This window comes from Cydia splendana, chromosome 21 (genome assembly GCF_910591565.1).
Source record: "Cydia splendana chromosome 21, ilCydSple1.2, whole genome shotgun sequence".
NCBI classification, from domain to species: domain Eukaryota; kingdom Metazoa; phylum Arthropoda; class Insecta; order Lepidoptera; family Tortricidae; genus Cydia; species Cydia splendana.
Window position 1 is genome coordinate 7147104 of NC_085980.1, and position 16695 is coordinate 7163798.

At 38.5% G+C, this 16695-nt stretch overlaps 1 protein-coding gene across 1 annotated transcript in view; it reads left to right on the forward strand.

The window, feature by feature from the left end:
- Positions 1 to 15747, forward strand: part of LOC134801182 (ileal sodium/bile acid cotransporter-like) — a 63364-nt gene extending 47617 nt beyond the window's left edge. Inside the window, exons 2-10 of the mRNA XM_063773729.1 lie at positions 3553 to 3728; positions 5994 to 6158; positions 7213 to 7343; positions 9166 to 9285; positions 9859 to 10045; positions 10532 to 10794; positions 11789 to 11975; positions 12336 to 12411; positions 14979 to 15747. Of these exons, the coding sequence (XP_063629799.1) occupies positions 3566 to 3728; positions 5994 to 6158; positions 7213 to 7343; positions 9166 to 9285; positions 9859 to 10045; positions 10532 to 10794; positions 11789 to 11975; positions 12336 to 12411; positions 14979 to 15087 (1401 nt within the window). The 5' untranslated portion in view covers positions 3553 to 3565 and the 3' untranslated portion in view covers positions 15088 to 15747. The remainder of the gene's footprint in view (positions 1 to 3552; positions 3729 to 5993; positions 6159 to 7212; positions 7344 to 9165; positions 9286 to 9858; positions 10046 to 10531; positions 10795 to 11788; positions 11976 to 12335; positions 12412 to 14978) is intronic.
- The last annotated feature ends 948 nt before the right edge of the window (positions 15748 to 16695 follow it).

A 16695-nucleotide genomic window follows, 5' to 3' on the forward strand; every position in this document is an offset into this window, starting at 1 on the left:
ATACGTTACCTGAACAAGTACGTTACCTGTCCGGCATACGTACATACATAGGCCGCACCGTTATATACTTTACCTGCGCAAGTATAGTACCTGTCCGGCATACGTACATACGTGGGCCGCACCATTATGTACTTTACCTGAGCAATTACAGTACCTGTCCGGCATACGTACATACGTAGGCCGCACCATTATATACTTCACCTGAGCAAGTACATTACCTGTCCGGCATACGTACATACGTAGGCCGCACCATTATGTACTTTACCTGAGCAACTACAGTACCTGTCCGGCATACGTATATACGTAGGCCGCAACATTATATACTTTACCTGATCAAGTACGGTACCTGTCCGCCATACGTAAATACGTAGGCTGCACCATTATATACTTTACCTGAACAAGTACGTTACCTGTCCGGCATACGTACATACGTAGACCGCACCATTATGTACTTTACCTGAGCAACTACAGTACCTGTCCGGCATACGTATATACGTAGGCCGCACCATTATATACTTTACCTGATCAAGTACGGTACCTGTCCGCCATACGTAAATACGTAGGCTGCACCATTATATACTTTACCTGAACAAGTACGTTACCTGTCCAGCATACGTACATACATAGGCCGCACCGTTATATACTATACCTGAGCAAGTACAGTACCTGTCCGGCGTACGTACATACGTAGGCTGCACCATTATATACTTTACCTGAGCAAGTACATTACCTGTCCGGCATACGTACATACGTAGGCCGCACCATTATGTACTTTACCTGAGCAAGTACAGTACCTGTCCGGCATACGTATATACGTAGGCCGCACCATTATGTACTTTACCTGAGCAACTACAGTACCTGTCCGGCATACGTACATACGTAGACCACACCATTATAAACTTTACCTGATCAAGTACGTTACCTGTCCGGCATACGTACATACGTAGGCCGCACCATTATATACTTTACCTAAGCAACTACAGTACCTGTCCGGCATACGTACATACGTAGACCACACCATTATAAACTTTACCTGATCAAGTAGGTTACCTGTCGCCATACGTACATACGTAGGCCGCACCATTATATACTTTACCTAAGCAACTACAGTACCTGTCCGGCATACGTAAATACGTAGGCAATACAATTATTTACTGGACCTGACCCTAACCAAACCTACACATACGTAATATACACCGTGCTTTCATGGATAATTTTGGGCGTATCGACAGCTACTTATTGTAAGTAGCAAACACCCTACCTACTTATTGTACGTAGGAAAACGTGCCAGTGGTAAATTACGTAGCCGTACCAATTACTTTTATCAGTAGCGCGGCTACTTACGCTTAACTACGTACGCAACATTGTGCCGGCTACAAACGTCATGCTGTATCATTTTTCCATGTATTTTCCGTATGCGGGCTACTTAAAATTTTCTCCGTGTATACAACACACTATGTTGTGACTCCACAGATGTAAAAAAAATAGTGGTATTTGGCCCAATCCCTAAAACTGCATACCTCCTATGATGGGACAATTGACATAATGATGCTTGCCATGCCATAATTTCATGTTTTAAACAATACAGAAGTAAAATGTAGTTACGAAATATGTCAACTAGGAGGTATTCTCGGACTTAGGATAAATTAATATCGTTTTTCCAAACTTTTATTTAACTTGCCTTGTTAGTTAGTGTGGGTCAAATCTTGGTAGCTGAATTTGACCCACTTTTCGATTTCCGATTCAGTTGAAATTTTGTGTAAGTCCGTAATTAAGTATGCAAATCGGATGATAATGCAATATTATGATAACATGGACTTGATCTGATGATGGAGACAGGAGGTGGCTATGGAAACTTTATCGCAATAAACCCTAACTAATTGTGTTTGGGTATATTAGAATTGTCTCGATGAATCTAATACAATAATAATTGGCTGTGGAAAGAAAAATACATTCAGCGATAAAAGCTTATACCAAAAATTGATTTTTTTGCCATAACTTATTCCCCATTTCTATATTTTATACTGATAGAGCAATGTCCATTATAGGCGGCCCATTACTGGATCCACGTCCATTACCGGGGGCCCATTACTGGAGCTTTGGTGTCCATGACTGGAGAAAAAAAGCATAGTTTTAATTTGTTAATTATGTGGAAACTCATTGCAGTATCTTTGATACAACACGCCTAAAACATGAAAGGCGGATAGGACTTTCATCTTTTAACACGCTAAGCGGAAGACCATTTACATGTACAAGGGAAATATCATAAATACTCCAAATTTCCTCTTAAATGTCCCATGACTGGTGCTGTTACTATATTTACGATACAAGTGCGGAAAAGAGGAAATTCGAAACGAGTGGCGATAAATTAAAACACGACCTAAGGGAGTGTTTTAAATCGACACGAGTTGCGAATTACCTATTCGCACGTGTATCGTACAACGTTTTACAGTACATATGGCCCTTTAAACTTTTGACATACGCACGAAAAGTGCTATTTTACGCACTAGTGCGGGAAAATAGGACCATATGAACTGTAAACAACATTTCGTCGTGGTTCCGTTAAGATCTGTGTTTCGTTATAAGTTAATTTAAATGTGACCAGAAACATAATTTCACGGTGAATTTCTTAACCTTGGTACTACTATCACAATTGCATAATTCAAATTGCTTTGATTCATCGAATGTCTAGGCTAGTTTATGAGGTTAATTTAAACTGGTAACACTTGCCTCATACCTAAATAGTATCAAAATCTTATCAAAATTAATTTGGAGTTTGGAGTGAAGGCTAATTCGATGACATCGTGAAAGAATGCTTACTTAGTCTTTTAAGTGAGTTTCTTATTTTCGTAATTATTCCACATTAAGTACATTACATAATATATAAAATACGTGACTTACCCCTAACTAACCTAAACCATATATGTTTTTTAAATGTATTGTTCTGTGATTTAATGTATACGTAAAATATCGAGATCCTACCTTCAGCTGCCTATCTATACACAAGAGCGAATAATGTACCGGTTTTAAATACATATTAATAGATCTCACAACTTTTTGAGCTGCAAGATTTGCATTTTATTTTTCAATGTTACGATTTATAGGGGTTGATGTTTTCTGAGAGCAAATGCATGAGTCACTATAAAAAATACCCAAATCCCTATAAGTTTATCTATAACAGTGGTTCCCAAAGTTGTCTGGGCTCCGACCCACCTAACAAAAACTGCCAACTTCGGGACCCACCTCTTGACTGTCTTAAAAAGGGGGCATATATATTTTTATTGGTAACCCTCAGATTTCCTAGTAGTTTCAGGGCCCACTTAATATTCGCTCATACTCGTACCCATAGTTTGGGAAATGCTGATCTATAAAATTTGAAAAGTTTTATCGATTTCTCCCATCGTTGGACTGATACTGGCGTGATGACAAAGAGTTATAAGGCCTTAATAAAAAATGTCCAAATCGTTCATGCCATCTTCAAGAAATCTGAGAGCATACATCAAGAAAACTATAAAATATCGCCGTTAACAGATTAATCTTTCTTGTCCACAGATAACCAGCGACCATGTGTCCAATATGGCCGCTGCACCTCATCGTGCTGTACATCCTGGCTATGTGCCCGCTCTGGGTGCTCTGCCAGGCGGCACCGCAGCTCTCCGCATATTTCATACCAGACCAGGTGTCTGTACACATGGATGATTATTTCAACGTCAATGTTACTATCAATGGTATGTGATCTTTATAATCTCTATTCGTAAAGATATCACATGATATATTAAATAAAATTTTAAAAACCCACCAACTAATGAAATGGATGAACCGATTTTGATACAAGAATAGACATTCTTCATAAGAACCCCCAGTAGAAAACTATTCTTCTTCCTCGCATTATCCCGGCATTTTGCCACGGCTCATCCACCTGGGGTCCGCTTGACAACTAATCCCAAGAATTGACGTAGGCAGTAGTTTTTACGAAAGAGACTGCCATCTGACCTTCCAACCTAGAGGGGAAACAAGGGCTTATTGAGATTAGTCCGGTTTCCTCACGATGTTTTCCTTCACCGAATATCAACTGGTAAATATCAAATGATATTTCGTACGTAAGTTGAATAAGTTCCGAAAAACTCATTGGTACGAGCCGAGGTTTGAACCCTCGACCTCCGGAGTGAAAGTCGCACGCTCTTCCCGCCAGTTCCCGCTAGGCCACCAGCGCTTGAAACAACTAGAAAACTGTTTTCAAATATACAATAAAACACCACATCCAAATCTGATTGTACAAACAGCAACAATCCTAACTGTACATCGGTGGACCTTATTACAAAGGCATAAGGGCCACCGATGTAGTTAACAGTGTGGGCGATGGTACTGGCTTGTTAATCGTTGGATACCGATAGATCGATTGAGCAGATCGAATTAATAATACAATGTGATTTTGCATGCTTGTATGTAGCAAGGTTAGCAATGTCACCATTCAATCATAAAGATTTAATAACTGTCTTCGCCAAAAGCTGTTTTCCTTGAGCAAATCCACGAGTAATATAATAATATGAATAATACAAAAATATCTAAATTACTGCCTGTATACGAGTATGTATATAATAGGCCTTATAAACAAAAAATAACTTTCCAAATCGGTCCAGCTGTCTTTGATAAATAGGGGAACATATGTACTTAAAAAAAGAATCCAAATGAATTGAGAATAAAATTGGAAACGCCATATAGGTATATGACCCGTATATCGTAAAGTAAACCATCAATAGAATATACATAGTTTGTTTTTTAGCATTAGAAAGAAGGTAAACAATCTGAGAAATATCTGCCTAGGGCCCAGGGAATCCAGGATATGAGGAGAGCACTAAAACACGTACGTTCGGTATTGCATTTAATCGATCGACAGCCATGGTGCGCAATCTACCCTCTATTGTAGAAACATGAGTCTACCCACATACATTACACAATCTTCACGTGACTTTTTTTTTTAAATATTGAAAAACGCTTTAAAAATTTAGTTTATATTACTTATGAAAGCAATAGAATGTAAAAGATCGTATAATGATTTATAATTCTAACATATTTGCTGTGACTTATTTTTCAATGGTGATCTTTAATAAAAAGACACGTCAAGATCGCTCATGGTATAATAATATACTCCGCCTGGTACTCCATTCCCGTCTTTTCTAGGTCACCTAACTGACACGGGCCTACGTCATCATGCGACAGCGCTATATGATAATATGCGATAGCGCTATATATAGCGGCCATGTTGTTGTGACGTAGGCCCGTGTCACTCTGGGAATGGAAGACCATGTTTTATTAGACTATGAGATCGCTTACCTTCTTTCTAATGCTAAAAAAACCGGTCAAGTGCAAGGCGGGCTCGCATTCCAAGGGTTCCGTACATAAGTCCGACTCACGCTTGACTGCACATTTCTAATAGGTTTTCCTGTCATCTATAGGTAAAGTACTATTTTGTGTTTTTTTTTTTTCAAAATTTTAGGCCCAGTAGTTTCACGAGATAAAGGGGGGGGGGGGGGAATGGTCAGGCAGACAGACGCACGAGTGATCCTATAAGGGTTCCGTTTTTTCCTTTTGAGGTACGGAACCCTAAAAAACGAACTATAGTATAGTAGCGCATCGGTAGTCACTTCCTTTATGCGGTTAGTATCACATTACAATGGGGTGAACCCAGGGTGAACCCCTTCATATAGTTAATTTGGGTTCATTGCACCAAAATGACTTTATGATAGGGTCAATCAATTGTCAATTAAGAGTCTTTAGCTCATTGTGAAAAGGTGTACGTAAGGTCAGTTACGAGCGTGATACGAGGACTGGTCCGAAAGTTGTTAGCTGATCCGGCTCTGCTGATGCGATTGCAATATTTTTTATACTATGAGACGGATTTTTAATTCTACGCGATTAAGTCCCGTTTTAGTAAATAATGAGTAAAAATCGTGAAAGATTAAATCAGTGTTTAATAACATACTTGTCCACAGGTACGGGAATGCAAGCCAACGATGAACTAATACTAACGTCGAGCGAAGATAATCTAGCTATAGCCAGTTGGGAGGGCAGAGACGGACCGTCGTACGTTCTCAGCGAGGATCACGCCAGTACAGGGCAGTTCGAAGGGGTGATGCGTGTCGACGGACTGTTTTTAGGTAAGTAATTAATCCTGACGTCGACGATAAGCTAGCTATAGCCAGTTGGGAGGGCAGAGACGGACCGTCGTACGTTCTCAGCGAGGATCACGCCAGTACAGGGCAGTTCGAAGGGGTGATGCGTGTCGACGGACTGTTTTTAGGTAAGTAATTAATCCTGACGTCGACGATAAGCTAGCTATAGCCAGTTGGGAGGGCAGAGACGGACCGTCGTACGTTCTCAGCGAGGATCACGCCAGTACAGGGCACTTCGAAGGGGTGATGCGTGTCGACGGACTGTTTTTAGGTAAGTAATTAATCCTGACGTCGACGATAAGCTAGCTATAGCCAGTTGGGAGGGCAGAGACGGACCGTCGTACGTTCTCAGCGAGGATCACGCCAGTACAGGGCAGTTCGAAGGGGTGATGCGTGTCGACGGACTGTTTTTAGGTAAGTAATTAATCCTGACGTCGACGATAATCTAGCTATAGCCAGTTGGGAGGGCAGAGACGGACCGTCGTACGTTCTCAGCGAGGATCACGCCAGTACAGGGCAGTTCGAAGGGGTGATGCGTGTCGACGGACTGTTTTTAGGTAAATAGATTACCCAATTACCTATACCTATATTATCTATGTATTTTTCTACCTTTTTCATGAATCGGCGATCTTTGTATAAAAAAAAAATCACGGCCTACTTTTTAGTTTTTCGTGAAAACTCCGAGAAATTGAACTCGTATTGTTTTCTTTTTTACTGAGACTTAATAGCGAGTCTCTAAAAACACCCAAATTGAAAAACACTTTACTAAATATAAGTACAGTGTCAAACAAGCATTATGTAACTATTTGTGTAAAGAGGCAACAAGAGCAGCATGCGCGGTCGCCATGTGAGTCGCTTAACTTCAAACTCGGGTAAACCCATCTGTCAGATTATGCTATTTTGGTATTAAGAAAAGGTAATAGGGTAGATATTTGCTGAGAGGATCGAATGGATTTACCCGAGTTCATGTAAAGATACGATACGATAGAATAAATGAAACAACCGAATAATGACTGGTTTTGTTTGATATTATTTCCAGGATTCAGCGAAATAAAAGTGGCCACGAAACGCGGCACCGAAGAGTACCCCGTCGACAACTCGCTGTTGGTCACAGTACTGCGGCCAGAGCGAGTCATAGACCGTATATTCGTCACCAGCGTGGCTCTGTTTGTAAGTATCCTGCTGAAATAAAAGTGGCCACGAAACGCGGCACCGATGAGTACCCCGTCGACAACTCGCTGTCGGTCACAGTACTGCGGCCAGAGCGAGTCATAGACCGTATATATTCGTCACCAGCGTGGCACTGTTTGTAAGTACCCGGCACACAATGGAACGCCCCTATGCTTGATAGACATTTTCTGGTTTCGACGATAACTTTTTATAGTATTCTCACAAGACAATTGTGTCTAATAAAATCTGAGCCTTTCAAGTTATTTTTTCATAAACGTGATTTAAAAAGTTACGAGAATATTTACTTAAGTTATGGTTGAGCACTATGGCTCTAACCTTTTTAGCAATATCTAATCGTCCTCTTTACGCCACTCATTTCCCATTGAAAGTTTAATCCGCCCGATAAGCTATAAGTGTTAAATGGATTAGTTAGCCATTTACATATTCCCAGTAATCCAATCGACGTATGGTGCGGTGCTGTCGTGTTATATGTTAAACTTTAGTTAAATAGATTTCAGCACAATGAGTGATATAGAGAAAATAAACTATATACTTGCGATTATAAGTTTTGTAGCAGTTTGTTACCATGATTATTTTTCCAATTTGTTTAGTGAGCAGGTATATACGAGTAGCTTTAAAGACTTTACTTTAGAAGTACCTAATTGTGTTTGTAAAATTGAGTCGCTTAAATTCAAACTCAGGTAAATCCATCTGTCAGATTATACGATTTTGGTATTAAGAAAAGGTAATAGGGCATGGTCTAATAAAACATGGTCTTCTATTCCCAGAGTGACTAACTTCATGCCCTGACCGTCATCCTTGTCGAACGCGTGTTAATTGTTATTTCCTTCTCGCTCAGTGTCAGCAGTCGCAGTGTTTTCCAAACTTTTCACGTCGTAAGCTTGGTAATTAATGTGTAACTGTGAATTCGTTTTTCAAACGTTTGTCTTGTATAGATAAATAAAGTTTAATTTAATACATTAGATTTGTTTTATTTTACTATGTTTCTACATGAATAACTTAAAATTAATGCCGTTAAAATAATTTTCACCGTTGGTTAAAATTCTCCCACATTTTAAAGTTTGAGAACCTGTAAACAGCATGATGACGTAGACCCGTGTCAGTTAGGTCATACGCGAATCTCGGAATAGAGTACCAGGTGGAGTATATTATTATACCATGTAATAGGGTAGATATTTGCTGAAAGGGTCGAATGGATTTACCCGAGTTTGAAGTTAAGCGACACAATTTAGGGTTTAAAAGAAAAATTGTTGTAACACGTTTTACTATTATGCTTAGTGCGGATTATGGACTGGGTCTATAACTACCAAAATTTGTATCCTGTTCATTGAATTAACTGACCAGAAGAAGCGCCAAATCGGAAGTTATGGATGACCAGGAGAGAGGCGTTTGCCCAGCAGTGGGACACTCAAATAGGCTAAGAAAAAAAAAGTTAATCCTCCCTTATAACAAAAGGTGCCACTCACTTCAGTAATATTCTACTCTGACCTAACTAAATCGTAACAGTTGAAAACACAGCGTATTTTAGTTTTCCGCACTTATCAACAGAGTTCGGACAATTTACCGCAAAAATAAATATGGTATGGGACACGATACAATGTTTTTTACAATTTTGAACTGCAGTTTTTGAGTATAATCTGGAAATTTTATAAAGATACTGTGTACATAATATGAGTTTAATAAATCTTGTCCTATTTTGAGATATAAATTATTTTTGATGATTTTGCGATGATTTGTCCGACCCCTGCTTATCAATTTATAAAATTTCAAGTGTTTTTAACAATAAATGGTAATTTCCCAGGTGTCCCTGATCTTCATAAACTTCGGGTGCGCGATGCACTGGCCCACGGTGAAGGAAGTCATCAAAAGGCCTGTCGGGCCCGCCATCGGAATGTTGGGGCAGTTTCTGTTCATGCCACTGGTGAGTATAATATGACTGGACTATTCAAGTAGCTGTACTGTTTTATGGAAAAATGGTAAAGTGTGCACAAAAAAGCTTATTCTGAAATCAAAGGTATCTTTTTTTTTATAAATGGGCTTACTCATGGCCACAGACTAGCCGAGGCGTAGACGTGGCCTATGATGGAGCGAGCTCGCCCCGAAGATGCCTGTTCACTCTTGATTTGAAAGTTGCCGGGTTATATCAGCACGGAAATATAGACGCCGGCAAGGAATTCCATTCCTTGGCAGTGCGCATAAGGAAAGAAGAAGCAAAGCGCTTCGTGTGAATTGGTGGAATATCTACCAAGTAAGGATGAAAACCGGTCGTGCGTCTAAACGTCCGATGGTAGAATGGGGACGGTGGAATAAGCTCGTATAGCTCTTGAGCACACTCCCCGAACCCCCCCTCCCTTTCCCCCCTTTCCAGTTTATTCATAATCTGTGTGTCAAAATTCGATTTAACATGACGGACCCTCGTCAAACAACATCCAACTATTCAAACTTTCATAATCATAATATTAGTATGATTTAATCGTATTTTCCCTATTTGCAGATGTCATTCGGCCTCGGTTTCCTCGTATTCCCCGGTGCCGACGACGTGTCGGCCGCCATGCGTCTCGGCATGTTTTTCACCGGCGTATCTCCCGGTGGAGGCGCTTCTAACATCTGGACCTTTGTGCTGGGAGGGAACCTTAATTTGTCGCTCGCTATGACTTCTATATCTACATTAGCCTGCTTTGGTAAGTTAAATAGACACTGTAACTGATAGTAAACCTTACGGTAAATACATAAGGTCCATCGTCAGTTAATGGCATGTTTTACACCGGCGTATCTCCCGGTGGAGGCGCTTCTAATATCTGGACCTTTATTAGCCTGCTTTGGTAAGTGAAATATATACTTGCCCTGGGAATACCCAGAAACCTCGTAACCGCGAGAGTCCTCGTAAGAACGAGGTTTAATCCTTTGAACGCTTTACGTTATAAACAAAAAAGTCACTGACACGATAAGGTCCCGGGCGCAAGTGAGCTAATGTAAACCTTATTTGAAAGTGTGAAGGTTACTTTGACTGCGTACGTCATAACATCTATAGTTGTCCATGGCGCTGTGTGCACGACTAGTAACGACGACTTTAGATGTTCTTGGTGTTCAAAGGGTTAAAAAGTTGTGTTCATTTGTTTCCTGGTAACCTATTATGTTCTGCATTAACCTTTACCTTATTTTTCCAGGATTGATGCCAGCCTGGCTCTTCTCCCTCGGCCAAGTTGTCTTCCGCAACGCGAACATCGTGGTCCCGTACGCGCGCATCGCCTCTTTCGTCGTGGGCCTCATAGTGCCCTTGATCATAGGCCTGGGCATGCAGCGATGGACCCCCAAACTATCCGCTTTCATGGTCCGGATATTGAAGCCGCTGTCGACTTCGCTGTTGCTATTCATTATTATATTCGCTATTGTGACGAATCTATATATTTTCGAGCTCTTTACTTGGCAGGTGAGTTTATTACTTTCACTTTTCTTTTATTTAACTGAGTTCTAAGGTATCCAATGCTACTAGTGTAAGAAATTTGGACACTAAAGCAACATGATGGTGAGATACTAAAGACAATTCTTTTTCTTTCTTTATTCGATGTTAAAGTATCTATTAGTACTAGTCCGGGTTAATTGAACCCCAAAGCCAATGGCCTCTCGTCGTGGGCCTCATAGTGCCCATGGTCATAGACCTGGGCATGCAGCGATGGACCCCGAAACTATCCGCTTTCATGGTCCGGATATTGAAGCCGCCGTCGACTTCGCTGTTGCTATTACGTAGATTGTGACGAATCTATATATTTTCGAGCTCTTTACTTGACAGGTGAGTTTATTACTCTCACTTATCTTTTAATTTACCATGAGTTCTAAGGTACCCAATGCTACTTGTGTAAGAAAGTTGGGCCCTAAAGCAAAGGAATGTCTATTAAATTTTCTTCAGTGGGTTTTTAAGTATTAGTCTGACTAATTTGGACCCTAAAGTACCTTAATTCAACATCATAGTCCCATACTATAGGGCCCTTAACTTACCCCTCTGCCGAAAACCTTGCACAATTGTGCAAACTTTTGTATGGACGGACATGGCTATTTGTACGTTACGTACAATACATTTGATGTCCCCTCCCCCGCCAAAATCGGCAGACTGTTTGTACAGAAAATGACAGCAAAGGCGTCTCCAGTTACTATATGCTCTAAGATAGGGCCTCATAGTCCCCACGGTTTAAAAAAAACAACGGGTTGCACTCCGGGAGTGCCGGCAGAAGTGAATACTCAATGACATAGTAACAGTTTTTCGATCAGGTCACGCGTCCGTCTTACGAATTTTCAATATGTCGAATCTGTCGGTCACGTGACCTGTCGCGAGTTTAACATTTTTTTCCCCGTCACAAAAAGTGCACAGCGCCGCTAAAGAAGTTTTCACTTCAAAAAACAAATGTAACCATCCCTTCCCCGTGCAGATAATCGTGGCGGGCATCGGGCTGCCGTGGCTGGGCTACGGGTTCGGGTACGCCATCGCGCGCCTCCTCCGCCAGGAGCACCCGGACGCGCTCGCCATCTCCATAGAGACGGGCGTGCAGAACACTGGCATCGCTATATTTCTGCTGCGGTACGCTCTGCCGCAGCCTCAGGCTGATCTCACCACAGGTAACTATCATCTTATATTTTTTATTCTTTGCCTCTGGCGGATAAAACCGTTATTTTTTCTTGAACGAGGGTTGAGATCGATTGATAAATTAATTTAATTATTTAACTTCTCCACAACTTCTGTGTACACGATACAAGTACTACATATGCACGATCCGAATGATAAACTAGTTAATTAACCAAAAGTCAACTATTCCTTTGATACCGATAAATTGATGGCAATTTTGATAATACTTTCCCTTATAAAGATATATGTTTAGTACTTACCTATTCCTTATTATTTTGTAGTTTTTTTAGACAGTAATTTTGAAAATAATTAAAAACATTTCTCATCAATAATCAACAATTCAATTTTTCCAGTGGTCCCAGTATCTGTGGCCATTATGACCCCAATCCCTATGACCTGTATCTACATCTACCAGAAGCTGAAGGCTTGGTGAGTCGCCATTTTATTTTTACGCTGTTTTTGAGTTTTCCCCCCTTATGTTAATAATGAGTTTTCTTTTCCGAATTAAACATATTTTAAACTCATATTAACTCACATTTATATTAGACATAACGCGAATTTATTTTATTAAGTACCTTTATTTACCGACGTTTCGACACAGGTTTCGCTGGTCGTGTTCGCGGCTAACTGAATATGAATGTGAGGTAATATGTGTTCAAAACGCGAAAGTTTTAAATATTATATATTTTAAACTATTTTCAACCGACTTCTATGTAGGTATTTATTATTTTCAAATTTCCTTTAGGTATATCATGTTTTTATTGTCTGTGGACTCTCAGATTTATCACGCGAGTTCGAAAAAAGTATTTCAATGGCTGAAATTCTATTGAAAAATGAAATCAGATCAATAGAGCTCCTAATATATTATTGATACAGAGTCACACAATATATTCAGGGTTTATTTTTACTATAAAATGTGTCTGGAAGTCGGTTGTATTTTTTTTTGTTTATAAGTATTTTAGAAGTGAGGTATTATTTTATTAAATATTTTTTATATCATAAAAGAGACCAATGCTTTTGTTACAGTAAAATGGCGGGATTTTGTTACAAAATTATTCACAAAACATTTTCTTTTTTCCATATAAACATATCATCGCCACCATTACACCATACGAAATTGCGAATTTAGTATGGGAGGTATGTCAAAAGAAGTTAAATATTTGTCTTCTCTAACAAAATGTGACGATCCCAAGCAAAAGGTACCTTGTAAGTTATCAATAAGGATGATTTCGGCATGTTAATGCCGTAAGCGCCTAATAGACGATTTAATGGTATATTTTACTTGAGAATGTCACAAATGGGGAATGGGGAACTGGTGTCGGTAATACTCTTCATTTATTAACTCGCTTCTCACTTCTGCACTACGCTTTCACTAAGATAATTGCAGGCTGTCAATAAAAACTGACAATATTATTGATAGTCTTGAGTCATCTTTAACATCCTTTTAATGTTTTTGCACACTGATTATCTGTCCTTGCTTTTGTGTGTGAGCTGAAATGGTCTTTATTCTTTCTTCCTTAAGGTTTTTTTTCTTTTAGTGGCAGTTGACTTTTTTCTGCACGAACTACAACGCTTGAAACGCACGTTTACTTTTTTAGTTAAATCTAAGATGTTTTTAAAACTGTTTTATCAAATTAAGAATTATATATCAGAACTCAAAACAAGTTATACCACTGATTAAATAGCGACGGATGACTGGATACCGGATAATTTAGCAAAGAGAATTTTCCAACAATTAGTGTAGTAAATAAAGGTAGTGGACCCCGCAGTAATTCCTCAGCCAGAAAAAACTTTACAGTATGATAAAGTATCAATAAATAAAAAGTATTGTATACATTTCCAAAGAATAATAATAATAGAATTAAAGTAAATACCTAAAGTCTTAAATCGTTAATATCTTTTTACGGAAAAATGCTCCGTTCAAACTTTCTTCACCAGACATATTCATGTAAAGTATTGCAACAATATATGAAATATCAAAAAAATATCCTAGCAGAAATACCAATGATATTAATAAAATAAAATTTTTTGGCGTGTCTTGGACCGGAAAATTGCTCAGTCTAATTTTTTCACTGGAATGCCATTTTATTGCCGTTTTATACCTACAAAATGAAAATCTAAAAATTTTCCACTCTCAGTTTTTAATAGTTCTATAATACATACATTTCGATACGCATTTTTTTTGGATTTTTTTACCCACTGCGCCAAATTATATTCTAAGATCATATAAGAAGAAAAAAATGACAGAGCAATTTTCCGATGAAAATGAGCGTCAAAAAAAGGAAGTATCATAAAAAAATATTCTCATGTTTGACAAAACTTTTAGATTTTTTTCTAGTATCACATACTGATACAAATAACTTATTTTGTAAAATAATTTTGGACTGAGGAATTACTCGGTTCAATATATAATCAGATTTGTGTTTTTACCTAACTTAGGAGTGTTTTTTTTTTGGATATTTATAATTTTAGTCTCGGCTCATACTATACAATAACCAAGCTAAATTTCATCGACTGAGAAATTAATGCATGGGTCTCCATACAACAACTTGCTTCATTTACTACACTAAATAGTTAGAGAAATAAACGAACTAAACTTCGATATTCGAAATTCGACGGAAGACTAAAAATAAACCATAGGCGAAACCTGTTAAAATAACGTTTATAGTGAGCAATTTGTACTTTTAACTTCTGTAGATAAACTCGCGTCGTACAGATGTAGTGCATAATTGTTTTCTATCGTATTTTCTCGGAAACGTTCGTATTTGTCGTGCTACTTTAATCAATCTCAGTACTCTTTGTACCGAGATTGACTGAAATAGCAAGACACGTTCGTACGTTTCCGTAAAAATACGATGGAAAATAATTATGCACATCTGTACCATAGGCAGGCGTTGTACTCCCTTACGGACTACGGTGCGATGCGTTTCACCTATTTGCAGGCATGAATAACTTTTAATTACGCACTAACTACTAACTGCAATGTATTGTTTCAGCTATGTCAACCGAAACCAACATAAAAAAATCGTTGAACACGACGCAACCCCCAGCAGTGAGGCGCCTCAGCCAGTCAATGGTATCTCAACCATTGATGTCGAAAAATAAGGACGTGCCGGTCTAAAACCAGGTCTCGCACTTTACCACATTTTGTAAAACGATAGACTGAACGGCTGATATGAAGTTACATACAAAATAAATGGTATATTAAACTAATTAAGGCCTAGTTTCCCATCTGAGTAAAAATAAAAGATGATCAAGGCCTAATGTTCTGTAACTGCTCCTTTAGAATGATACGCGTACCGGCAAGAAATGCTCAAAAATGCGCAAATGGTGTCTGAAGTGTTTACGCATTTAACGATACACTGCCAATATGATAAGCGGAATTTAATTATTATTTTCTGTATGAATGAATACAGATTACAAAACTTACAAACAAGTAGCGAGCAATCTGCATTGGTATATTGCAGATTTTAAGTTAATAAACATATCAGCACAATATGACTATTTTAATAGAATTTAAATTGACCAATCACGTAATGGGATCAATTCATTAATTCAAACTTCGCATCATTCGCTCAGTTTATCGTTACGCTGGCAGATCTCGGCGTGGTGAAGTGTTGCCAGTCAAAATTCAATGTTGCCAGCCTGAAAAAGTGACAAGTATTTTTGAGATCTGGTTTTGCAGTATAATAATTAAATGTAAACTAATATTTTTCGAGGATTACAGTTTAAATTTTCGGCGCATATTTTGGTGCTCAATTTTTTGTGAAAAATGTTTAACTTTTTTAGCGTTTCCTAACGCCGTGATAACTTTTTTTAGCACAAGGCCTTCATATGTTTTGGCCGTGCTTGTTATTTATTTGAATGACATTCCTACTTGTCATTATTTTGGATAAAAGTCACCTATAAAATTGTATGTCACTTTAATTTGTTTGAAGCACTAATGATCTGGGCGAGGTTTTAACACTTTAGTTAGACACTTTGTTTACATTATTTGTTATGCTTGTTACCACGTTGTATTTTTTGCCTCAAATTGTCTATACTGTATAATATTCCATAACGAAAGTTTGTTGTTTTGTATTGTTGTGTTTATGATTTGATTTTGAACTTTATGTATAGTTTAGAAAGTTGAGTTTCATGTGTCCAACTGAATAAATGTTCCCTATTACTTGAGATCCAAAGTGTGATGTTACCTTAATAGCAATAGTAGAGCAACGTGGTATTTTTGCTTTTTTAACTTCTCTAGAATGTCTTGTCAGTTATGGTCGCCGGCACGAATTATGAGCGAACGAGAAACAGTTATAAACGCAGTTTGGTAAACACATAAATCTAGAAAACGACTCCCTAATAATTTTCTCATGTAACAAAACAAAAATAGTTACAAGCATGGGGTAAACAAACTACTGATTTTGCATGATCTAAGTTGACAACTAGAAACCTCCATTAAATTTGTCCCTTGCGTTTTAAACATTGAATTCTCACTCCTACACCTATGAAGGTATGAAATTATGACAATGCGTATACCGGTATCCAGACGGGATGATCAAATCGACCGATTTGATCAGAAATGAAATTGTCGTCAATCTCCAATTTAATCACCAGTTTTAGATTAATGGTGATATTAGAGGCCTATGAAAAAATGCCCCAGAACAAAAATACTGACGTCACAAATTGGTATGCTTGCGTCCGCACTCCATTTTATCGGTAATATCG